General features: G+C 41.8%; 1 protein-coding gene across 9 annotated transcripts in view; it reads right to left on the reverse strand.

Moving 5' to 3' along the window:
- LOC110495975 (neural cell adhesion molecule 2) overlaps positions 1-27,694 on the reverse strand; it is a 422,938-nt gene that overhangs the window by 98,881 nt on the left and 296,363 nt on the right. For all 9 annotated transcript variants that reach the window (XM_021571547.3, XM_021571545.3, XM_090208333.1 and 6 more), the window contains exons 3-5: positions 25,273-25,479; positions 20,373-20,528; positions 16,491-16,628 (exon numbers count right to left, since the gene is read on the reverse strand). In XM_021571547.3, coding sequence (XP_021427222.1) covers positions 16,491-16,628; positions 20,373-20,528; positions 25,273-25,479 — 501 coding nt within the window. The remainder of the gene's footprint in view (positions 1-16,490; positions 16,629-20,372; positions 20,529-25,272; positions 25,480-27,694) is intronic.

The raw sequence follows: 27,694 nt of genomic DNA on the forward strand, positions 1-27,694 counted from the left end.
TAACAGTGTCCATGATTGAGTATTTTCTTTGAATTAAGAGATTGAGATAAAACTGTCCATTTTGAGTGTTTGTTGCAGTTCGTTCCAGTCGCTAGATGCAGAGAACTAAAAAGAGGAGCAACCCAGGGATGTGTGTGCTTTGTGGACCTTTAACAGAATGTGACTGGCAGAATGGGTGTTGTATGTGGAGGATGAGGGCTGCAGTAGATATCTCAGATGGGGGGAGTGAGGCCTAAGAGGGTTTTATAAATAAGCATCAACCAGTGGGTGTTGCAACGGGTATACAGAAATGACCAGTTTATACTCCTCTGTAGAGTTCAGTGATGTGTCGAATAAGGCGCATTGGTGGCAAATCTAATGGCCGAATGGTAAAGAACATCTAGCCACTCGATTGCACCCTTACCTGCCAATCTAAAAAGTATGTCTCTAGCATGGTGGTCATCTGAATCAGGGTTAGTTTGGCTGCTGGTGTGAAAGAGGAGCAATTATGATAGAGGAAACAAAGTCTGGATTTAACTTCAGCCTGCAGCTCAGCTATGTGCTGAGAGAAGGACAGTGCACCGTCTAGCCATACTCCTAAGTACCTGTATGGTGTGACTACCTCAAGCTCTAAACCCTTAGAGGTAGTAATAACACCTGTGGGAAGAGGGGCATTCCTCAAACCAAACCACATGACTTTCGTTTTTGAGGTGTTTAGAACAAGGCTAAGGGTAGAGAAATCTTGTTGGACACTAAGAAAGCTTTGTTGTAGAGCATTTAACACAACATCTGGGGAGGGGCCAGCTGAATATAAGACTGTATCATCTGCATATAAACAGATGAGAGATTCCTCTGCCTGAGCTATGTTGTTGATGTAAATTGATAAGAGCATGGGGCCTAGGATCGAGCCTTGGGGTACGCAGTTATAGAGACAGCAGATGTTTACGTTATACAAAGCACTCTTTGAGAGAGATAGTTAGCAAACCAGCCCAAAGACCCCTCAGAGACACCAATACTCCTTAGCTGGCCAACAAGAATGGAATGGTCTAACGTATCAAAAGCTTTGGCCAAGTCAATGAAATAGGTTTGCCAGTTCTTTCTGTGTACCACATGAGGGAGGAGGATGTCTTCCCTGTAACGCATAGCATTGAGATTGCCTGCAATGACAACAAGCTCAGTCCGTGATGCTGTGACACACCGCCCCAGACCATGACGGACCCTCCAACTCCAAATTGATCCCACTCCAGAGTACAGTCCTCGGTGTAACACTCATTCCTCCGACGATAAATGTGAATCTGAGCATCATGCATGTTCATTAACTGTTTATGGCTCATTGAACAAGCATGGGAAACAGAGTTTAATCCCTTAATAATGAAGATTTGTTAAGTTATTTGGATTTTTGTGAATTATCTTTGAAAGACAGGGTCCTGAAAAAGGGACATTTATTTTTTTGCTGAGTTTATAACAATTTAGAAAGTAATATTTCATGATCAAATGCTTTGCATAAATCTAAAAAGATACCAAGAGCATATTCCTTGTTGTTAAGGGCTTTAACAATTTTATCCACAAGTTGCAAAAAGAGGCATATCTGTGGAGTACTTTTATGAAAACCATATTGGTGCTCATATGGAATATAGAATACCGTTTTGATTTAAATGTTTTAACATTCTCTTACACACCAATTTTGTAGGATTTTAGAAAAACATGGTAGTACTAATAATGGGCGAAAATGTGTAAAATATCTTGGATCCACAGATTTATAGAGGGGGATAACTTTGACAATTTTCTTATCTTTAAGAACAATACCAGTTTGCATAGATTGGGTGAAGATATATGTTACAGGCTCAGTAAACGAGGAACACACTGATTTCACCAAAGAGACACCAATCTCATCATGACCTGATAATCTACCAATTATCTCCATCACCTCCATTACATCAAGAAGGATCAAGCTGAACCAGAGAAAGGAAATGTCCCTTAATGTAATCCAAGGGATTTCCATCAGTTCTCTCTTTTTGGGGGGACTGAGAGGAACCCACATTCACAAGAAAGTTATTTAATTGACATTAAATAACATCAGGATCACTATAGTTCGTATTTACAACATTACATTGAGATGGAATAGTTAAAGATCCTTTTATCTTATTCAACAGTTCGATTGATGATTTTCAAAGTTGATTTTATAGGATTTAAGGATTTTTTGGTAAAATATTTTTTTGGGGATATCTTAAGTAGGTGAGTAAATTAGTTCTTATACTTTTTGTAATTTGCAGAATTCAGGTGAGAAGGATTTGTGAGAAACTTTGTATACAATTTTTTTATTTTTTTATTTAGGATTTTTTGAGAACGGTTGTAAACCAAGGTTTCCAGAATCATTCTGCTGCTCTCTTTCGCGGTTTAACTAAAGGAAAGCAGTGGTAAAAAACAGAGTTGAAAGATGATTGATTCTAAAGAAAATCCCATGAAAAATAATAAAATTACCATCTTAAAGTGCTCACAATTGCTTTAGTTAAATACACTACATTTGTTAGCGACCAGTTCAAATCAGTCTTAGGTAGCAACATTTAAATTGTGTTTTTTACATTGGATAAAAGTAGAAACTCAGAGCTACAAAATGGCATATCATACACTACAGTTGAAGAACAATGGGAAAGTAATTATGCTTTGAAAGTTGAAAATGTTTTGAGAAAATTCCCTTTTAATGTTTTGGTACTACTACTGGAGAGCCCTTAATTGTCTACACCCATTCAGCATCGTTCACACCTTCTTAAGCTTTAGCTTCACCCATCTCTTTAAGGGTTGATCCGAGTATTCTGTACTAACAACAGCAGTCAAACACCCAAGCTAACTTTCCTAGCTACTTCCAGACACAAATGAGAGAACAGCTCACTGAACATTACTCGCCCTAGCAGAGCTGGTTAGGCTGTTATGTTATTCATAGCGTTGGTGACTGCAACTGTGCTGTCAGATTGTCCGTTCGTAAACTCAGAGCGTTTCGTATCTCGGAGCATTCAGAATGCACACTGGACGCTCTGACCAATGAGTAGGGTTGATCCAAATGTTCACAACGGCAGTCAAGTACCCAAGCTAACTGGCTAACATTGGCTAGCTTGCTAGATACTTCCAGACAAATGAGAGAACACCCCACTCTGACCGTTTTAAATCGACCTAGCAGAGCTGTTTAGGCTGTTTTCATGTCATCCAAAGCATTGGTGACTGTAACTGTGCTGCTGGCAACAATTTAATTACGCTTTTTGCAGATGTTTACTGACACCGGCCATATTCAACGGGTGTTGAGTGTTCGTAAATTCATCAGTTCTTCTGCGCTATGGCACACTCAGACAAGAGTGCTCGGGGTTGATGGCCAGACTGAATTTACGAATGCACTCGAAATGTTTACTTGATTAGTGGAGTTATTTGTTAAGACGTTATTTGTAAACAACTAACCATAATCCCAATTCATGACGTTACTAACCTGCATAAATCTGCAGGTAGCTAACCAACCTGGTTCAATGTTAGCTAGCTAACATTAGGCTATAGCTAGCCAAGCAAATGGCTCTGAGATACGAATAATAAGATCATACACCAGCTCGCTAGCTAACATCATGCTTTATTTTGAAATGAAACCACTTTCTGTCAAAGTTAGAAATGTGTAATATCTGAAAATGTAGCTAGCTGGACTATAGATCATTCATGGATGGACGTATGTCAGATGAAATTACTGCCCTTACATTTTCAAACTGTTTTCTCCATCTCCTTAGCTATCATACTCTAATTCCACTGATTTTAAAACTCGGTCCTCCAGAAAGTGGAGAGCAACACTTATGCAGTTTTACAACACAATATATATATATATATATATATATATAAAAAAAGCTGCATTAAACAGGATACTGACATACTGAGCAGCTCAAATTTACAGAAGCATGTTATATGGCAGACCAATCGAAACTCATCTCTCGGCATGTCCAGCCCACTCATTATCTCAGCTAGTCACGGCTAGTGGGAAGGTTGCTGCCTTTCTGTGGCTAAACCAACTAGGTTTGTAATTTAACAATTTTATTCATATTTACAGATGGCATACAAGTTTGTTATTAAGGCACATGAAAGTGCACATGTTTGAGAAGGCATTTCTGCCAAAAAACGCATTTTGATTTAAAAAAAAAAGTGAAGTAGTGACCCGCGACATACGCCTAGTTTCCTGAAAGGGGTCACATTTAATTAATGCTATTAGTCATTCTCAACGGTTAATTTTCAGCTGCAAAAGAGAAGTGGGAAATTGGAAAGTGTCCAGAAATGTCAGTATAAATCATACCCGTATTAGCCACGTTATTCAGAGATTTTGTAAAAACATTATCAATAAGGGTGGCAGATGACCTGGTCACTCTTGTGGGCTTATAGATGAGGGAATACAGATAGCTGGAGTATTTTTATTTTTTTAATCAGATGTCAGTGAGTGGTTCTCACTTTTAAATACATTTACTGTATGTTGTAATCACCCAATAGAAAACAAATGTTATCTTCATTATTAATCAAATCCAAGGATACCAATGCCATAATCAGGTGGCCAATAGATGCATCAAATTACCACTTTCTTAACCACCTAAAAATGAACAGGAAGGAATTTCTATGAAAAGTGATCCAACATCAATGTTATTAGATGTAAGTGTGAGGTCCTCTCTTACAAAGAATTGAAAACTTTTATGAACACAAATGGGCACTTCTCCTTCCACTCTTGATGTTCTACGGTGGTGAACAGTATTATAAGGAGACATGTCATAAAGCATGGTTGTCTCTTCAGCCAACCATATTTCTGAAAGGGCAACAATAGAAAATTCATAATGAACGAGATGGTCATGATTTTTAGGAAGACTGCAAACGTTCAACTGAAAAGGTAAAAAATAAGATTAATCTCGGAATTAGATAAACTGCTAAACAAGTTGTTAAATTGCTTAACATTATAGTAATCACAAGTGATAGACTTATTTCTGGTAAATTTCAAGAAATTTGAATCTGAATCAACACAATCATGATATTTATAATTTGCTTCATAAATATCTAATGAGTTAAAGACCATGTTATCATGGTTGATATCCTGCCCAACTAAGAGAGATACACAGTCAGATTCATCCACAGAGTGGAACGGAAGGATAGAATTACATGCCTCACATGTCCAATACAACCACACATTTGTGTTAGTTTTATCAATATGGGTGCACTTCCTATGGAATACACATTGGCACAGTCCACATAATACCACTGAAGACTTCAGAGGGTTATGACATTTAGAGCAATGTGTGTTTTTGGTAATGAGGTTAGATGACACACATGAACAAAGTAGATTCAATATGTTTATCTACAGTATATGTGGGTGTGTGTGTGTGTGTCAAATCAGTGGACGATAGTGGAGTTCCATTCAGGCACTTGTCTCTCCACCTTGTCTTTGAACCTGAGTACTTTCACCACTACAGACCTGGGCCGTCCATCGGGAAGAAAGTGCCATTCCTATGCGCTCTCTACATCTCGATGAGTTTTGGGTCCAGTTTGACTTGATCTGCCAGGAGTTTCTTGTCCTTGACTTCTGTGTCATGCCAAGTTTCAGTGTCAAGACGACTAGGGGATCAGATCTCCAACGTCCTCAATTCCATCGATTAAAATGTTATTGTGCCTCGATTGGTTTTCGAGTTCTTGTCAAGTGTTTTTGGGAAAATTGCAGCATTTTTTTATCTAGTATTAGCCAGGCTACAAGTTTGCTGTGAGCTAAAATGAGTTCGTACTCAAATCCACACTCTGCCTCCCAAAAACAAGCTCTGCCAGTGAAATGGCAAGCACCAGTATGATAAACAGAGAGAAGGCAGAGGACTTACTCACTGCATGGAGCCTGTTTTCACTTTACTAAATGAGCAGGAGATCACCAACTTGCAAGTTAGCGCTGTGGATACAAGTAGTATGCGGGAACTAAGCCAAAATACCGGTTGAAGATGCTTGGGAGAGATAGTGGTAGGAGCATTCGCTTACCCACGGAATGAGCAGTGTGAACATGCTGTTGTTGGAGATCTGATCCCCTAGTCGTCTTGACTACTTTCTTACCAAAAGTTAAGAGTGTTGATAGGGGACAGAAATAATAGGTCAGACCATCAAATAATTGGTATACACATAACTCTTACAGAATTTCTGCGAGGGTGAGGATATTGGACATTGTAAATAAACCAAGACTGAAAATGTCTTACTTACGGTACAGCAGATCCCCTTATTGTATGGGACACTTTTAAAATGTGCCTTTAGAGGCCATGCAATTCAATGCTCATATTTAAAAAATGAACAATTTAGGTCAAAAGAGTTCATCCTAAAAAAGGAAATAGAGGAACTAACAGTACAGCTAGATAACAATAAAAACTAACATCGAGGCACAGAATAAGTTTGAGGAAAAACAAAAAGAAATGGAGGAACTTATTCAAGAAATATCAAGTCTAATATATATTAAAGTGAACTGGATGGAATATGGAAAAAATGTACCCAATATATTTTTAATTTTCATAGGAACATAGAAATGAATTTACAGGAACTTGTTACAAATCACAGTGTCATCCGTGATTCACCAAACACTATTTTGAAAGAAGAAGCAAAGTACTTTAACCTATATATTTTCATTTCAGTCTCCTCCATTTCAAACTAATTGTAAGGATGTTTTTTCTATTAATAGTGTAAAATTAACATTTATACAAAAAGTCTCATGTGAAGGCCTAATTACAGAAGTGCTACTTCAAGATGCCATTAAAGCCTTCGTGTCCAGGAAAACTCCAGGGATGAATGGCATACCAGTTGAGGTATATCACATATTTTTTATGTACTCAAAGGACCGTTATTAACATGTTTTAACAGATCCAATAAAAATGGTGACTATCACATACTTAACAAGAAGGTTTTACAGTGGGGCAAAAAGGTATTTAGTCAACCACCAATTGTGCAAGTTCTCCCACTTAAAAAGATGAGAGGCCTGTAATTTTCAACATAGGTACACTTCAACTATGACAGACAAAATCAGAAAAAAATCCAGAAAATCACATTGTAGGATTTTTTATGAATTTATTTGCAAATTATGGTGGAAAATAAGTATTTGGTCACCTACAAACAAGCAAGATTTCTGGCTCTCACAGACCTGTAACTTCTTCTTTAAGAGGCTCCTCTGTCCTCCACTCGTTACCTGTATTAATGGCACCTGTTTGAACTTGCTATCAGTATAAAAGACACCTGTCCACAACCTCAAACAGTCACACTCCAAACCCCACTATGGCCAAGACCAAAGATCTGTCAAAGGACACCAGAAACAAAATTGTAGACCTGCACCAGGCTGGGAAGACTGAATCTGCAATAGGTAAGCAGCTTGGTTTGAAGAAATCAACTGTGGGAGCAATTATTAGGAAATGGAAGACATACAAGACCACTGATAATCTCCCTCGATCTGGGGCTCCACGCAAGATCTCACCCCGTGGGGTCAAAATGATCACAAGAACGGTGAGCAAAAATCCCAGAACCACACGGGGGGACCTAGTGAATAACCTGCAGAGAGCTGGGACCAAAGTAACAAAGCCTACCATCAGTAACACACTACGCTGCCAGGGACTCAAATCCTGCAGTGCCAGACATGTCCCCCTGCTTAAGCCAGTACATGTCCAGGCCCGTCTGAAGTTTGCTAGAGAGCATTTGGATGATCCAGAAGAATGTTGGGAGAATGTCATATGGTCAGATGAAACCAAAATATAACTTTTTGGTAAAAACTCAACTCGTCGTGTTTGGAGGACAAAGAATGCTGAGTTGCATCCAAAGAACACTATACCTACTGTGAAGCATGGGGGTGGAAACATCATGCTTTGGGGCTGTTTTTCTGCAAAGGGACCAGGACGACTGATCCGTGTAAAGGAAAGAATGAATGGGGCCAGGTATCGTGAGATTTTGAGTGAAAACCTCCTTCCATCAGCAAGGGCATTGAAGATGAAACGTGGCTGGGTCTTTCAGCATGACAATGATCCCAAACACACCGCCCGGGCAACGAAGGAGTGTTTCAAGGTCCTGGAGTGGCCTAGCCAGTCTCCAGATCTCAACCCCATAGAAAATCTTTGGAGGGAGTTGAAAGTCCGTGTTGCCCAGCAACAGCCCCAAAACATCACTGCTCTAGAGGAGATCTGCATGGAGGAATGGGCCAAAATACCAGCAACAGTGTGTGAAAACCTTGTGAAGACTTACAGAAAACGTTTGACCTCTGTCATTGCCAACAGAGTAACAAAGTATTGAGATAAACTTTTGTTATTCACCAAATACTTATTTTCCACCATAATTTGCAAATAAATTCATTAAAAATCCTACAATGTGATTTTCTGGATTTTTTTTCTAATTTTGTCTGTCATAGTTGAAGTGTACCTATGATGAAAATTACAGGCCTCTCTCATCTTTTTAAGTGGGAGAACTTGCACAATTGGTGGCTGACTAAATACTTTTTTGTCCCACTGTATATAAATATCCAGTCTGCCTAAACAACTGGAGACCCCTTACACTTATGTTGTGATGCCAAAATCTTATGTTACATGTTATGTCACACATGTAGTTACAAAATGGATGAAGCAAGTGGAAAGGGAAGGATGTAAGGCAAATGTCTGTCAGCCCTACATTAAAGACCAAAATTGGCAAAAAATAACATTTGTGATAAATAAGAAAGTATTTAATTTACAGCTACGTTATACTGTTTGCAAAATAGTTGGGAGGAGATTCCATGGCACATGGTTTATGAACTGATATACAAAATTATGCCAGATTAAAAACTTTTATAAAAATTATTATACAAAATTCTTGCAACCAATAGAATGTTATCTATATGGGGGATACAACCATCCCAGCTTTGCAGATTTTTCTGCAAAGAGACAGAATCATTAGATCACTTGTTTTGGTACTGCCCATGTGTAGCTTGTTTTTGGTCTCAGATTCAGGAACGGCTGAAAAATTGCAACATTTCCTTGGAGCTAACTCTGCAAATAGCACTGCTGGGTGATTTGAAAAGTCATAGCCAATCATTCAATATTATAATAATACTCTTAGCAAAGGTGTTTATCTTTAATATATAATCTGTAGAAACTATGAAAATAGAAAGGTTCAGAACTTCTTTGAAACATCACAGCACATTAGAAACATATATGGCAGCTAGAAATCAAAACTGGTTTGGTCTTCAGCGATAGATGGGAGGATTTGAGGGTAGCTGAAGGCTGGGACAAAAAACAAACAAAAGATAACTAATATAAAATATACTGTCCATTTTGCTCATACTGTCCTATAGAAAGAAACTCAAACAGGATGTACCCGTGAAAATAACTATTCAACGCTGGTCTGACCAATCGGAATCCACACCTCAATATTGTTGTGATCACCCAGACTGGGAAATGTTCCGGGCAGCCTAAGAGAATAACATTGACTTATACACTGATTCAGTAAGTGAGTTTATAAGGAAGTGCATTGGAGATGTTGTACCCACTGTGACTATTGTTGGAATCGGCTAAACTTTGAACATTGAGATATTAAATAAATGATAGAGACAAAGCCTTGAATAGAAAGAGTTTGTAAAAAGCCAGAAGGCTTTGGCATGTGTTTGATGGATGAGAGGAGAGCGATGTGTTGATATAGGGAAGACAGATGGATATCTGTGGATTAGGTGAAGAAGGGGTTGAGGTCATTAGGTGAGGAGTAAAGTCAGTTCCCCTTAAGGGAGTAATCAGGGTTGTATCTGGTTACCTTCTTTCCTGTGGAGCCATAAACTGTAAAGTGGAGGAGTGTATTAAGTAGGATGCATATAAACTGTGATGTCTGAAATGTTTAATGATGATTAAACTTGGTTAAAGCTTCTCTAGTGTCCTTGAGTTATTTACTCTGAAAAATAAGAACCTAACACTATTAAAACCTACCCTAACCAGAAACAGTGGATAGATGGCGGCATTCGCACAAAACTGAAAGCGAGAACCACCGCATTTAACCATGGAAAGATGACTGGTAATATGGTGGAATATAAACAGTGTAGTTATTCCCTCCGCAAGGAAATCAAACAAGCGAAATGTCGGTATAGGGACAAAGTGGAGTTGCAATTCAACGACTCAGACATGAGACGCATGTGGCAGGGTCTACGGGCAATTACGGACTACAAAAAGAAAACCGGCAAGTCACGGACACTGACGTCTTTCTTCCAGACAAACTAAACACATTATTTTCTCGCTTTAAGGATAACACAGTGCCACCGAAGTGGCCCGCTACCAAGGACTGCGGGCTACCCCTCTCCTTCGCCGTGGCCAACCTGTGTAAGACATTTAAACATGTTAACCCTCGCAAGGCTGCCGGTCCAGACGGCATCCCTAGCTGCGTCCTAAGAGCATGAGGACATATTCAATCTCTCTCTATCCCAGTCTGCTGTCCCCACATGCTTCAAGATGTCCACCATTGTTCATGTACACAAGAAGGCAAAGATAACTAACTAAATGACTATCGCCCCGAAGCACTCACTTATGTCATCATGAAGTGCTTTGAGAGACTAGTCAAGCATCAGATCACCTCCACCTTACCTTCCACCCTAGACCCACTTCAATTTGCATACCGCCCCAATAGGTCCATAGACGAAGCAATCGCCATCACACTGTACACTGCCCTATCCCATCTGGACAAGAGGAATACCTATGTAAGAAAGCTGTTCATTGACTACAGCTGAGCATTCAACACCATAGTACCTTCCAAGCTCATCATAAAGCTTGAGGCCCTGGGTCTCAACCCTGCCCTCTGCAATTGGGTTGTGGACTTTGACGGGCCGACGGCAGGTGGTGAAGGTAGGAAACAACATCTCCACTTCACTGAGCCTCAACACTGGGGCCCCACAAGGGTGGGTGCTCAGCCCCCTCCTGTACTCCCTGTTCACCCATGACTGCATTGTCATGCACGACTCCAACTCAATCATCAAGTTTGCAGAAGACTTAACAGTAGTGGGCTTGATTACCAAAAACGAAGAGACAGCTTACAGGGAGGAGGTGAGGGCACTTGGATTGTGGTGTCAGGAAAACAACATCTCACTCAATGTCAACAAAACAAAGGAGATGATCTTGGACTTCAGGAAACAGCAGAGGGAGCACTCCCCTATCCACATCGACGGGACAGCAGTGGAGAAGGAGGAAAGTTTTAAGTTCCTTGGCGTACACATCACGGACAAACTGAAATGGTTGAGTTGAGTCAGTGTGTTGGCAGCAGCCACTCAATGTTAGTGGTGGCTGTTTAACAGTCTGATGGCCTTGAGATAGAAGCTGTTTTTCAGTCTCTCGGTCCCAGCTTTGATGCACCTGTACTGACCTCGCCTTCTGGATGATAGCGGGGTGAACAGGCAGTGGCTCGGGTGGTTGTTGTCCTTGATGATCTTCATGGCCTTCCTGTGACATCGGGTGGTGTAGGTGTCCTGGAGGGCATGTAGTTTGCCCCCGGTGATGCGTTGTGCAGACCTCAATACCCTCTGGAGAGCCTTACGGTTGTGGGCGGAGCAGTTGCCGTACCAGGCGGTGATACAGCCCGACAGGATGCTCTTGATTGTGCATCTGTAGAAGTTTGTGAGTGCTTTTGGTGACAAGCCGAATTTCTTCAGCCTCCTGAGGTTGAAGAGGCGCTGCTGCGCCTTCTTTACGATGCTGTCTGTGTGGGTGGACCAATTCAGTTTGTCTGTGATGTGTACGCCGAGGAACTTAAAACTTACTACCCTCTCCACTACTGTTCCATCGATGTGGATAGGGGGGTGTTCCCTCTGCTGTTTCCTGAAGTCCACAATCATCTCCTTAGTTTTGTTGACGGTGAGTGTGAGGTTATTTTCCTGACACCACACTCCGAGGGCCCTCACCTCCTTCCTGTAGGCCGTCTCGTCGTTGTTGGTAATCAAGCCTACCACTGTTGTGTCGTCCGCAAATTTGATGATTGAGTTGGAGGCGTGCGTGGCCACGCAGTCGTGGGTGAACAGGGAGTACAGGCGAGGGCTGAGCACACACCCTTGGTCCCCAGTGTTGACCACCCCAGTGTTCACCACCTGGGGGTGGCCCGTCAGGAAGTCCAGTACCCAGTTGCATAGGGCGGGGTCGAGACCCAGGGTCTCGAGCTTGATGACGAGCTTGGAGGGCACTATGGTGTTAAATGCCGAGCTGTAGTCGATGAACAGCATTCTCACATAGGTATTCCTCTTGTCCAGATGGGTTAGGGCAGTGTGTAGTGTGGTTGAGATTGCATCGTCTGTGGACCTATTTGGGCGGTAAGCAAATTGGAGTGGGTCTAGGGTGTCAGGTAGGGTGGAGGTGATATGGTCCTTGACTAGTCTCTCAAAGCACTTCATGATGACGGAAGTGAGTGCTACGGGGCGGTAGTCGTTTAGCTCAGTTACCTTAGCTTTCTTGGGAACAGGAACAATGGTGGCCCTCTTGAAGCATGTGGGAACAACAGACTGGGATAGGGATTGATTGAATATGTCCGTAAACACACCAGCCAGCTGGTCTGCGCAGGCTCTGAGGGCGCGGCTGGGGTTGCCGTCTGGGCCTGCAGCCTTGCGAGGGTTGACACGTTTAAATATTTTTCTCACGTCGGCTGCAGTGAAGGAGAGTCCGCATGTTTAGTTGCGGGCCGTGTCAGTGGCACTGTATTGTCCTCAAAGCGGGCAAAAAAGTTATTTAGTCTGCCTGGGAGCAAGACATCCTGGTCCGTGACAGGGCTGGTTTTCTTTTTGTAATCCGTGATTGACTGTAGACCCTGCCACATACCTCTTGTGTCTGAGCCGTTGAATTGAGATTCTACTTTGTCTCTATACTGACGCTTAGCTTGTTTGATTGCCTTGCGGAGGGAATAGTTACACTGTTTGTATTCGGTCATGTTTCCGGTCACCTTGCCCTGATTAAAAGCAGTGGTTCGGGCTTTCAGTTTCACGCGAATGCTGCCATCAATTCACGGTTTCTGGTTTGGGAATGTTTTAATCGTTGCTATGGGAACGACATCTTCAACGCACGTTCTACTGAACTCGCTCACCGAATCAGCGTATTCGTCAATGTTGTTGTCTGACGCAATACGAAACATATCCCAGTCCACGTGATGGAAGCAGTCTTGGAGTGTGGAATCAGATTGGTCGGACCAGCGTTGAACAGACCTCAGCGCGGGAGCTTCTTGTTTTAGTTTCTGTCTGTAGGCAGGGATCAACAAAATGGAGTCGTGGTCTGCTTTTCCGAAAGGAGGGCGGGGCAGGGCCTTATATGCGTTGCGGAAGTTAGAATAGCAGTGATCCAAGGTTTTTCCAGCCCTGGTTGCGCAATCGATATGCTGATAAAATATAAGGAGTCTTGTTTTCAGATTAGCCTTGTTAAAATCCACCGGTACTACAATGAATGCAGCCTCGGGATAAATGGATTCCGGTTTGCAAAGAGTCAAATAATGTTTGTTCAGAGCCATCGATGTGTCTGCTTGGGGGGGAATATATACGGCTGTGATTATAATCGAAGAGAATTCCCTTGGTAGATAATGCGGTCGACATTTGATTGTGAGGATTTCTAAATCAGGTGAACAGAAGGACTTGAGTACCTGTATGTTGTTATGATCACACCACGTCACGTTAACCATGAAGCATACGCCCCCGCCCCTCTTCTTACCAGAAAGATGTTTGTTTCTGTCTGTGCGATGCGTGGAGAAACCAGTTGGCTGCACCGACTCCGATAGCGTCTCTCCAGTGAGCCATGTTTCCGTGAAGCAAAGAACTTTACAGTCTCTGATGTCCCTCTGGAATGCTACCCTTGCTCGGATTTCATCAACCTTGTTGTCAAGAGACTGGACATTGGCGAGAAGAATGCTAGGGAGTGGTGCACGATGTGCCCGTCTCCGGAGTCTGACCAGAAGACCGCTCCGTTTCCCCCTTTTACGAAGTCGTTTTTTTTGGGTCGCCGTCTGGGATCCATTCCGTTGTCCTGGGTGAAAGGCAGAACACAGGATCCGCTTCGCGAAAGTCATATTCTTGGTCGTACTGGTGGTGAGTTGACGCTGCTCTTATGTTCAGTAGTTCTTCTCGACTGTATGTAATGAAACCTAAGATGACCTGGGGTACCAATGTAAGAAATATTACGTAAAAAAACAAAAAACTGCATAGTTTCCTAGGAACGCGAAGCGAGGCGGCCATCTCTGCATCAGATGATCTGGTCTCCACAATCACCCGACCTCAAACCAATTGAGATGGTTTGGGATGAGTTGGACGACAGAGTGAAGGAAAAGCAGCCAACAAGTGCTTAGCATATGTGGAAAACATTCCAGGTGAAGCTGGTTGAGAGAATGCCAAGATTGTGCAAAGTTGTCATCAAGGCAAAGGATGGCTATTTTGAAGAATCTCAAATATAAAATATATTTTGAGTTGTTTAACACTTTTTTGGCTACTGCATGATTCCATGTGGTATTTCATAGTTTTGATGTCTTCAACATTATTCTACAATGCAGAAAATAGTAAAAATAAAGAAAAACCCTTGAATGAGTAGGTGTGTCCAAATGTTTGACTGGTATATGGGGGATTGGAAATTATGCAGACAATTACACTGATAGAATCCACAATGTAACTGCAATATTAAAGCTGACCTCCCCTACAAAAATACATAAATAAAAATAAATCATTGATGACTCTTTTCATATCCAATGTATTTTCCACGTCAGAATAAGTTGAAAAATGACATTGAAACAATGTTGATTCAACCAGTTTGTGCCCAGTGGGTTACTTCTGAGTTTTTCCTTATCTCAGTCGGACACACTCTATAGTGATGGCTGCGGTGGAATGTCTCATCTCCGTAGCCGGATGGCGGGTGCCATGTTGCCGGGTGGATAATAGGACTCGCCTCATTGAGCAAGCTTATTGGATCTTCCTCACAACTATAAGTGGTGCTCTAAATTGAACACAATCCGTGTTTTTTTTTTCACCGAGTGCGTTTATTACATTAGGTGGGAAGAGCAAGATAGCCGAGACAATATTGTGGGCGCTCATGCATAACCGGTGCTTATAGCTCGCGAGAGATCACATTTCAATCACTCCCGAAACACTCTCAGGTGGCTTGCATTCCTGGCTTCACTGGGGCCTTCCTGAGGACAAATTATAGAATTAAAATGACAACCTTTCGCTTTTTGGGCTACAAAGCCCCGAGCTGGCACTAATTGAAATCTTCAATCACAGAAACAGTGCGAATATAGAAGAAATCAAAGGAGCGGTGGCAGCTGCTCCTTTGATCATTAAGTAGCTCTATAATGAGCCTGTCTAGATCGGCGAGTCTGTTCTTTCTCTCAAACTAAGCCGATCTGAGGTGAATGCTCAGTTCATATGTTCAACACAGCACAATTTAGTGACTCTACAGTTCTAACTGCTGGAGTCACTGCCTTTGTAGCGGTGGTGGTTCAAAACTACACTTGCGTGATGAGTAACCTTCCTTGAGACCTGATGGACAGGTTCAAACCCCTGTCCATCACACTTCCACCTATACACCACAGGATGCTGCTGAGGGGAAAATGGCTCATAATAATGTCCGGAAAAGAGCAAAGGGAATGGCATCAAACACAAGGAAACCATGTGTTTGATGTATTTGACACCCATTGCACTAATTCTGCTCAAGCCATTACCACGAGCCCATTCTCCCCAATTAAGGTTCCCTCAACCTCCTCTGAACTACACAATTAACCAGATTAATTCTGAATCAATGACTCGATTCTTACACACCAGGTATGATTATTTTCGTATCAATAACTCAAAAGAGAACCTGAATTGAATCATAGAGAAAATAAATGTTCCACCACTATTGACAATCTCTACCACTGGAGACAGAAGTTCCTTCTTTGTATGAGACCAAGTGTCTCTGGACCGATAAGCGTTTCATTTTGCCTGTGGTCCTGGGGTGCGATTGTTTGGGACCTGGCAACCCTGTACCTGTGTCAGTGCTGTGACTGTGGAGTGTAGGAGGGGAGAATGATTCTGTCTCACTAGGTGACTCTATTCTCACCCTGAGAGGAGCAACAATTCTGTATGCCACTGATCGATACACCCCAGTGCCTGGCCTAAGAGAGCCTTTACACTGTGGCTCCGTAAGTGGCTTCTCATCCTTAACATCACTGCTGTATGGCTGCTATTGTAGAAGGGACCATTGTATATGGTTGGATAGGCTTTTGATAAGTATAAAACGAGAGCAGGTAGCCTGTATGCTACACTAGTCTTCATAAGTCTGCTCTGAGATCAGGCCCAGCTGCTACAGTGAGAGGAAAAATATGTTTGGGTAGGGTTTTAATGATTCTGATTTGTTGAGCTTTGTTCCTTCAGAGAACCAAGGTTAAATATATAACTGAACGTTTTGGTTATGACAGTCAAGGGGAGATATGATATGCTAGCTAGATGGCTAACTCTTCGTTCACCACTGCATATGAATGGATAGTTATTAGCTATAGTGGACTCTATAGCTTCTCACCATTCACCACCACCTCGATGTCGACAAAGTCGATCTCGCCGCGGGCCTCCACTCGCGCCTCACAGCGGTACACGCCCTCGTCCGCCTTGGTCACCTTGTGGATCTGCAGGTTGTTGTTGGGCAGCACCTGGAACCTGCCTTCGGGAGGGGAGAGCGATACAGAGTGACAAAGGGAGTGATAGAGAGGGATAGACAGAGAAAAGGGGGCAAGAATAGAGAGGGATAGAGCATAAGAAAGAAAGAAAGAAAGAAAGAAAGAAAGGTGGAGAGAGAGGGGTAGAGAGAGAGTTAGAAAGAGACGTGTAATAAGGAAAGAAAGATACAAGGAAAACGATAAAGGAAAAATAGTGAAAGGAAGTACCATGACTCCAATCACACACTTGCTATCAAATAATATTTTCAGAAACCTTTATCACTTTTAGCTTTTTATAAAAAAGTTAGCTAAGCGAAGTGAGATAAATACTTTAGCAATTAGGTCTGCAGTTTACAAAAAGTTTCCCATCCTTCTTAATTGTTGTCACTGGCAGATAAGTGATAACCCTATCTCTCTCTGTCGAGCGCAAAGATATTTAAAACCTTGTCCCGTAATTAGCGTGGATTTTTTTTAAAGCACCCCTATCTCTACCTTTAATCATTACTGCACGGCAAGGGGAGATAGTGCGTCGAAGGGAAGGGCCTTTGAATTTCAATTAAAAAACCTGACTACTTTCAAAGGATTCAAACAAATCATTTACCTAATCAGCGTAGGAAGTCTGTCTATGTGATGGGTGAATGAGAGGGAAGGTGTAGGAGGAAAAGTAATGATGGGGTGACAGAGTATTGGTAAACAAGTCTGAACCTGCAATTAACTTCTGTCCATCATGCAAGAGCCATGAATGTGTTCCTAATAGTTGAAGATACATTTCATTCCTTCTCCTTTCTTTCTCAGCCCCAATATGTGTTCCAATAATCTAAGATACATTACTTTCCCTCTCCTATCCTTCTAGCATTGGAATGTGTCTAAAATAACTTTCCCCTTCTCCTTTCCTTCTAAGCCATAGGATGTGTTTCAATCTAAGACACTGTTCATTCCTTATCCTTTCCTCCTTTGTTACAGGATGTGTTCCAATAGTATACGACACCTTTGTTTCCTTTCCTTTTAGGAGCAATGATCTGAAATAACTCATTTAATGAAGAAAAATAAAAGTCGATAAATATGGTGGAATTATTTCCTGTGCTGTCACTTACAGTATCAGTGTTCAAGACAGACGGAATATCCCCTTCATATCCCCACATACTGTATGTCAACAACATAAGCACATAAAAAGTAAGTGAAGAGATAATACAAAATAAAGAAAGAAAAGATAATTAAGGTGGAACTGTGTACTGTGACTTTTCAGCGGTCACGAGAGAAGGAAGTAGAAAGATCTTCTTTCCACAGATCACAACAAAATGGGAACAAACAAAAAAACTATATAAAAAGTAGAAAGACATAATGGAGGAATAATATTCTGTTCTTTCACTATTCAGTAGACATGAAGGAAGGAAGATATACAGTGGGGCAAAAAAGTATTTAGTCAGCCACCAATTGTGCAAGTTCTCCCACTTAAAAAGTTGAGAGGCCTGTAATTTTCATCATAGGTACATTTCAACTATGACAGACAAAATGAGAAACAAAATCCTTAAAATCACATTGTAGGATTTTTAATGAATTTATTTGCAAATTATGGTGGAAAATAAGTATTTGGTCACCTACAAACAAGCAAGATTTCTGGCTCTCACCGACCTGTAACTTCTTCTTTAAGAGGCTCCTCTGTCCTCCACTCGTCACCTGTATTAATGGCACCTGTTTGAACTTGTTATCAGTATAAAAGACACCTGTTCACAACCTCAAACAGTCACACTCCAAACTCCACTATGGGCAAGACCAAAGAGCTGTCCAAGGACACCAGAAACAAAATTGTAGACCTGCACCAGGCTGGGAAGACTTAATCTGCAATAGGTAAGCAGCTTGGTTTGAAGAAATCAACTGTGGGAGCAATTATTAGGAAATGGAAGACATACAAGACCACTGATAATCTCCCTCAATCTGGGGCTCCACGCAAGATCTCACCCCGTGGGGTTAAATTATCACAAGAACGGTGAGCAAAAATCACAGAACACACGGGGGGACCTAGTGAATGACCTGCAGAGAGCTGGGACCAAAGTAACAAAGCCTACCATCAGTAACATACTACACCGCCAGGGACTCAAATCCTGCAGTGCCAGACGTGTCCCCCTGCTTAAGCCAGTACATGTCCAGGCCCATCTGAAGTTTGCTAGAGAGCATTTGGATGATCCAGAAGAAGATTGGGAGAATGTCATATGGTCAGATGAAACCAAAATATAACTTTTTGGTAAAAACTCAACTCGTCATGTTTGGAGGACAAAGAATGCTGAGTTGCATCCAAAGAACACCATACCTACTGTGAAGCATGGGGGTGGAAACATCATGCTTTGGTGCTGTTTTTCTGCAAAGGGACCAGAACGACTGATCCGTGTAAAGGAAAGAATGAATGGGGGCATGTATCGTGAGATTTTGAGTGAAAATCTGCTTCCATAAGCAAGGGCATTGAAGATGAAACGTGGCTGGGTCTTTCAGCATGACAATGATCCCAAACACACCACCCGGGCAACAAAGGAGTGGCTTAGTAAGAAGCATTTCAAGGTCCTGGAGTGGCCTAGCCAGTCTCCAGATCTCAACCCCATAGACATTCTTTGGAGGGAGTTGAAAGTCCGTGTTGCCCAGCAACAGCCCCAAAACATCACTGCTCTAGAGGAGATCTGCATGGAGGAATGGGCCAAAATACCAGCAACAGTGTGTGAAAACCTTGTGAAGACTTACAGAAAACGTTTGACCTCTGTCATTGCCAACAAAGGGTATATAACAAAGTATTGAGATAAACTTTTGTTATTGACCAAATACTTATTTTCCACCATAATTTGCAAATCAATTAATTAAAAATCCTACAATGTGATTTTCTGGATTTTGTTTTCTTCATTTTGTCTGTCATAGTTGAAGTGTACCTATGATGAAAATTACAGGCCTCTCTCATCTTTTTAAATGGGAGAACTTGCACAATTGGTGGCTGACTAAATACTTTTTGCCCCACTGTAAGAGGAAGAAGGAAGAAAGCATGGAAGCGAGCATCGGACCACCAAAATACATTTGCATCCTCTACTCTAAATCTTCTAGGCAGGCTTGTTAACATGCTTTATTGTCCAACAATATGTTTAATGAAATCACATGCTTTGGCTTTTATTGCTAGAACTTGCTATTTATAGCGTCAAACCCCTGACAGAATCTGGGGAATACATTTTTCATAACAGTGGTTTGTTTAAATAGGTTACATCCCAAATGACACCCTTGTCACTATACAGTGCACTGCATATGAACAGGGCCCATAGGGCTACATAGGGAATAGAGTGCAATTTGGGCCACACCCATGTTCTACAGTAAGCGCATTTATTAAACTGATATGTCTCAAAATGGCGTGTGAAGCAATCTGACATGTAAACTGAATTGATTAGATGTTACATTTTTTGATGCGCTAGCAAACCTGTTAATTGTCTCCTGATATCAATGATAATGTAATTATCAGCTGCTTCATTAAAAGCAGACTGTAAAATAACATCAAGGAGTGGGCCCATAAAAAAAATCCAATGACATTTTCACATGAAAATATCACTTGATTTCTATATGGCCTGTACTGCTCAATAGGTTACTTTTCATGAGTTAAGTTATGTTGCTATTATGGTAGCTACAGTAAGCACGTTACAAAGTTAGGCATTTTAACAAGCAAATAAGGTTTACCAACACATCAACAGAGGCAGCATGTATCAAATGACCATAAGCAGACTTACTGTAGTGCTCCTCTGTGATCTCCATGCTCCTGAAGCCCTTTTGGTAGAACCAAGTGACTGCGGGTGCCGGGGAGGCGATGACATCACACACGACCTCTGCCGCCTCGTCGTGACGGAACTCCTGGGGGGACCTCACGTTGCGGAACGTCAGCTTCTCTGTCACATAGGAAATGAGGTAACAGGAACTGAAGACACATTAGAGATGTCTTTCCAAGAGAGTTTATGTTACAATATTCACACAAGTATACCATTTAGAATGCATGGCAAATACATCACCTCATTCTAAGTAGTATGCGAGTGTGGACTTTGGAACAGAGCCCAAGTAACGGTATTGACTGAGGGAAACCCTGCAGTGGAGTAGAGCGTAAACTCCATTCTATAGAACAAACTGTTTTACATATTGTTTATAATTCTACAGCACTGAGACAACTCGGATTCTCTGTGCTCTAAAAGAGTCCCATTAACTTTCCCACAGCATATTGAATGAATCCTCCAACCCCGAATGTTCTGTTTGTAATCAAATGATTGATTCAACTTGTGTCGGTCTAAAGCTGTGGCACCTGTCTGACAAGCCCTGGCAGATGGTGGATAGGTTACACCTGGGGAAAGCTGACTTGGGACCTGCATTTCTCTTCTCTTAAAAAACACTCCACAAACCTCTCAGAACCCGTAGTGGTGGCTAGTGTCGTCAACTTATCACACGGCGTGTGTGTATGCTGTATGGAGAGAAAAAAAGAGTGTACGTGCATGCGTGTGTATTTGGCATGTGGAGTTTGGCACAGGGTTATCCACTGTGTGTGGCAAAATGAAAGTGTGCATAAATCACATGCATGGCCTTATTTATTTCAGTCCCATCCACTAGATCACTCTGCAACCTAGCACATTAGCATTTTTCAAAGTGATTTATGTCAGGCGGCTCTCCAAAACATACTTTTTTCTCTTCGCCGCTCTTTAAAGTTCCTTGCGTCCTCCTGACTCTGAATGTGAGATTCAACCCTCCTCATCTGCCCGGTTTCATTCCACGTTTTAGAGCTGTCATTGTAAACATTTTGTTTTTCATTTTCTCAATCCGTCGTTTGGTCTCTCTCCTCTCTCTCTCTGTGTCTCATTCCCTCACCCCCTCTCTTGTGCTATGCCATTCCCTTTCATTCCCTTACCCCCTTTATCTCATTCTCTCCCTCTCCTTCTCTCACTAAATCTCAAATTCCTCCACCACTCTCTCTCCATTTTTCTCTCTCTTTCGCGCTCTATTTAATTCCCTCACTCCCGCTTTCTCTCTTCCCCTCACTCCCTCTCATTCCCTCTCCCTCTCATTCCCCCAGTTCTCTCCCTGGGATTCAAACACGTTGTTTCCCTTGTTCTCCCGCTACTTATTTTCATTTCCCGTCTCCTTTGTCGTTACCCTGCTCGACAAGAAAATCAGTAAGAAAAACAAATCCTCTCGTGTAACAGTCTACCGCTCACTTGACACCGTCAAATTGGTAACACAGTGAGAATTTCCCTTCCGTCATTTTGCCCATATAGCTGCAAGGGCAACAGTCAAAGAGGGGTGACATGACAATTTTCTTGGAGCTCCCTCAGGTGGGGCATCGACTGCCTCCAAAGTCTCCTGTCTGAAATGGTTCTCCGTTGGCCGTTGCTCAAAGATAGACACTGGAAACTATACTTGTCAACTACTCAGCAGTGCGGAAAATTATAGTCTTTCATCCGTGAGCTATAAAAAAGTTATAATATGAGTTTGAATATGGATAGCTTTTGTCAGGTTGTGAGATGTGATGCATGAACACATATGATAATGTCAAGACGTGTGCACGTGTGTGTGGGTGTGTGTTGACGTCTTCTGGAAATGTCAACACTCACAAATGGTAATGTACAGCACATTTCAAGTGGCTGTCCAATTTTCGTAACATGTGGTGTTTATGTTTATCACAAGAAATCACGTTCGATGTAGCCTCAGGTGGGTGCTGGCTACTACTGGCCTGCTCAAGCCCTTTAGGTGACTATCTTCCTGTTACTGCTCATACATACTGAACACACAGAGCTGAACGGTGGCTGACTGATGTTGTCATGGATACAGCTGCCAAGCTGTGGTGCCGCTGTAACAAGGTGTGTGAGAGAGGAGGTAGGGGAGAGGGAGAGAAAGGTAAGCACCTTCCAGAGGGGGGTGTGCGTACGTGTGTGTGCGTGCATGAGAGCGTGTGCATATGTACATACAGTTGAAGTCGGAAGTTTACATACACCTTAGTCAAATACATTTAAACTCAGTTTTTCACAATTCCTGACATTTAATCCTAGTACAAATTCCCTGGCTTAGGTCAGTTAGGATCACCACTTTATATTAAGAATGTGACATTTCTGAAGAATAGTAGAGAATGATTTATTTCAGCTTTTATTTCTTTCATCACATTCCTAGTGGGTCAAAAGTTTACGTACACCCAATTAGTATTTGGTAGCACCGCCTTTAAATTGTTTAACTTGGGTCAAACGTTTTGGGGTAGCCTTCCACGAGCTTCCCACAATAAGGGGTGCATTTTGGCCCATTCCTCCTGACAGAGCTGGCGTAACTGAGTCAGGTTTGTAGGCCTCCTTGCTCACACGCCTTTGCAGTCGCAAAGGACAGCGCTATAGGTCAGCGCTTTGTGATGGCCACTCCAATACCTTGACTTTGTTGTCCTTTAGCCATTTTGACACAACTTTAGAAGTATGCTTGGGGTCATTGTCAATTTGGAAGACCAATTTGCAACCAAGCTTTAACTTCCTGACTGATGTCTTGAGATGTTGCTTCAATATATTCACACAATTAGATTATTGAGATTATTGTATCTCATGATGCTATCAATTTTGTGAAGTGCACCAGTCCCTCCTGCAGCAAAGCACCCCCACAACATGATGCTGCCACCCCCGTGCTTCTCGGTTGGGATGGGGTTCTTCGGCTTGCAGCCTCCCCCTTTTTCCTCCAAACATAACAATATTTATTATTGCCAAACAGTTCTATTTATGTTTCATCAGACCAGAGGACATTTCTCCAAAAAGTACAATCTTTGTCCTCATGTACAGTGCAAACTGTAGTCTGGCCTTTTTAAGGCAGGTTTTGGAGCGGTGCCTTCTTCCTTGCTGAGCGGCCTTTCAGGTTATGTCGATATAGGACTCGCTTTACTGTGGATATTTGTACATGTTCCTCCAGCATCTTCACAAGGTCCTTTGCTGTTGTTCTGAGTTTGATTTGCCCTTTTCGAACCAAAGTTTGTTCATCTCTAGCGTCATTCCTGAGCGGTATGACGGCTGCGTAGTCCCATTGTGTTTATACTTGCATACTATTGTTTGTACAGATGAATGTGGTACCTTCAGGCGTTTGGAAATTGCTCCCAAGGATGAACCAGACTTGTGGAGGTCCACAAGAAATGGCTTTCTTCTTGCCACTCTTCCATGAAGGCCAGATTTGTGCAATATACGACTGATTGTTGTCCTTTGGACAGAGTCTCCCACCTCAGCTGTAGATCTCTGCAGTTCATCCAGAGTTATCATGGGCCTCTTGGCTGCATCTCTGATCAGTCTTCTCCTTGTATGAGCTGAAAGTTTAGAGGGACGGCCAGGTCCTGGTAGATTTGCAGTGGTCTGATACTCCTTCCATTTCAATATTATCGCTTGCACAGTGCTCCTTGGGATGTTTAAAGCTTGGGAAATCTTTTTGTATCCAAATCCGGCTTTAAACTTCTTCACAACAGTATCTCGGACCTGCCTGGTGTGTTCCTTGTTCTTCATGATGCTCTCTGCGCTTTTAACGGACCTCTGAGACTATCACAGTGCAGGTGCATTTATACGGAGACTTGATTACACACAGGTGGATTGTATTTATCATCACTAGTAATTTAGGTCAACATTGGATCATTCAGAGATCCTCACTGAACTTCTGGAGAGAGTTTGCTGCACTGAAAGTGAAGGGGCTGAATAATTTTGCACGCCCAATTTTTCAGTTTTTGATTTGTTAAAAAAGTTTGAAATATCCAATAAATGTCGTTCCACTTCATGATTGTGTCCCACTTGTTGTTGATTCTTCACAAAAAAATACAGTTTTACATCTTTATGTTTGAAGCCTGAAATGTGGCAAATGGTCTCAAAGTTCAAGGGGGCCGAATACTTTCGCAAGGCACTGTACATCCACAGGTACACCTCCAATTGACTCAAATGATGTCAATTAGCCTATCAGAAGTTTCTAAAGCCATGACATCACTTTCTGGAATTTTCCAAGCTGTTTAAAGGCACAGTGTATGTAAACTCTGACCCACTGGAATTGTGATACTGTGAATTATAAGTTAAATAATCTGTCTGTCAACAAATGTTGGAAAAATTACTTGTCATGCAGAAGGTAGATGTCCTAACCGACTTGCCAAAACTATAGTTTGTTAACAAGACATTTGTGGAGTGATGGAAAAATTATTTTTAATGACTCCAACACAAGTGTATGAAAGCTTTCGACTTCAACTGTACACACACAGTACACACACCACACCTGTAATTCAAATCAAGCGTCTGCCAGATGGCTACCAGCCGCAAAACTCCTACGTGTGTCACGTTCCATTAACGGCCACAGAAGATTCCCTCTCCCATACGATTAGAGCCTGCCTCCTTCGCCTGCACACATTAAATACTATCCATCACACACACCACCAGACCTAGCGAACATTCACTACACTCTTTAATGGGCAAGTTATTACGGAGGTGCAATGGAATGTAAATATGGTGTATCTTTATGATCTAACAGAGGAGACGGCGATGTATTCAACTCATGTCTTTGTATATCTGAAGGACCCCTACAGAGGCTGGAATGGATACAGAGGGAATGGAGAGAGTGTGGTGTGTGTGTTCTCCTCTGTTACATATGCATGTAAGTGACACTCACGGTACATCTCCAGCACCATGGTGGCCTCCTGTGTCTGTCCCTGGGCGTCGGTGGCCTGGCAGCGGTAGATGCCCGCGTCCTCCACCTCAGCATTATAGATGGTCAGCCTGGAGCTGTCCTCCCCGGTGTGCAGGGCCACACGCTGGGACGACACGATGCGCTCCCCCTGGGGGTTAAACCACTCCAGGTTGACCAGCTCTCCGATCACTGGTGGGACAGAGAAAACTTATAGGTAACATTAAGAAACTCTAAAAATAACTAAGCCAAGCCTTAGACTTTAGAGCAGTATTTCCCAAACCTCCCCTTGAGTACCCCACCATTAGTTCCACTTATATATTCATAAGCACACCTGAAATAAATGGTCAATTAATCAGCCCTTGTTCAACATGGGAAAGTTATGCCTCTTTGAAATTTGATAAACTTGTTATCCCACTTTGGAGACGAGTAGGAGAAAAATGCAGTTGAATGATTTTCACACTTTCGAGAGCATTAGTGCCCAGAACGTCGATCGTAGTCGACCGGTCGATCGCAAACTTCTTTCTAGTAGACCGCAAAAAAGTTTTCAAAATGTATGCACTAAAAATATATTTTTGGCAATTTGGCATTTGTTTTCCAAACTGTAGCTACCATAGCAACCGTCTGCAGTTAGCACGTTTCCATTTCCACGCTTGCGAGACCTGCAACAGAATATTCTTTGATGTTCCAGACGGTTTTTTTCCTACGAAGTTGCGGTTACGCTTTTAATATGAGTGCTGGACCAAGCAGCAAGAAAACGAATATCTACCACTTTCACCGTGAGTGGGAAGATCTGCCATTCAAGCTTAGCTCTTGGTAAGAAGGGAAATGTCAAGAGGCATTTCAAAACCGTTCACAATAAATATGAAAGTGACTTTCCAAGTAAAAGTGAACTACGTAAGAGAAAAGTAAAAGAGTTGAAGTCTCATCTAGCTGCCCAACAATCGATCTTTACAAGGCCCAGCTCAAAATCAAAGGCAACCACGATTGCATCATTCCGGGTGAGTCGCATACTAGCAAAGCACAAGAAACTGTTCCAGGATGGAGAAATGGTAAAAGAGGCCTTTTTAGAGGCAACAGCATGATTGTTTGATGATTTCAAAAATAAATCCGAAATCATTTCCGCTATAAGGATGTTCAGCTGTCCAGGAATATGTTTTCGTTTTAGCCTCCTCCATCTATCTCTAACCGAAGCTAGTTTTATGGATTTGTTTTCTATTAAACATGTAAAATTAACAGCCATACAGAAAATTAACAGCCATACATTGCTATTTTTAAAACAAGCCATAGAACGTTGCTTGCAATTTCAATTTAATGAAACAGAAAATAAAAAACAAATCTTACAACAAATAGTGTGGTTAAACTCAAATATACTAATTGATTAAAAAAAAAACTTTATCAATTGGAACCTTTAACATGTGGAAGGGGGGAAAAGTATTATTATTATTAACCCAGTTTTTCACAAGCGTGGCAGGCTGTGAATTCTGCAAATAATGTTTCAGGACAATAAATATTGGTCATCTTGGTCATGGCTCCCGAGTGGCGCAATGATGTAAGACACTGCATCTCAGTGCAAGAAGCATCACTACAGTCCCTGGTTCAAATCCCGACTGTATCACATCCGACCGTGATGGGGCGGTGCACAATTGGCCCAGCGTCGTCTGGGTTAGGGGAGGGTTTGGCCGGCCGGCATGTCCTTGTTTTAAAAATAGGCACGGTCTCTCCCTCTAAAAACAAAAATAAATATTTTGGCCTTTATTCAGATTACAACCGCTGATTTTCGGGTATTTTAAAATGAAATCATCTTCAAAATATTGCTATTATTTAAACAAGGACTTGAAAATGAGATCGTGAACTCTTGCAAAAAACGTTTCCAGTCTGAGAATGAGAATGATAAATTACTGTAATTAATACATTTATTCAATAGATTTGAATACAAAATAAGCCATTATGAGCCAGAGAAGGGAGGATCACCAAAACTAAAGTATTCTGTTTCAGTGCAATTTCAATTATATAGCCTATCAATGTGTAGGCATACTGTGTAATAAAATCGATAATTGTGTACTAAAAACTTGAATGTGTTTTTGCAGAGCATACAACCATGCCGACAACCATCCGTGGAGATCAAAGGACAAAGGGCTGGACAACAGGCTGCACTGAAAAAACACATGGTTCCACAGAAAACCAACTGGGATGGATCCAGAGGCAAATTTGGCTTCTTCATTAACATCTTTATGCTTTCGTGAATAAAACAATGATACAAATACTATCGCCAGCTTTGATCCATGCCTGGGCCTGCAGGACGAATATGTATTTGTTTGTCAGACGAATCACTGGGTCGAAACTACAGAAAAGTACAAAACAAGAGAGCACACATGGTTAATGTTCTGAAAAAAATATTTATATA

Source organism: Oncorhynchus mykiss, chromosome 18 (assembly GCF_057628025.1).
Source record: "Oncorhynchus mykiss isolate SJ-2025 chromosome 18, ASM5762802v1, whole genome shotgun sequence".
In the NCBI taxonomy this organism is placed as follows: domain Eukaryota; kingdom Metazoa; phylum Chordata; class Actinopteri; order Salmoniformes; family Salmonidae; genus Oncorhynchus; species Oncorhynchus mykiss.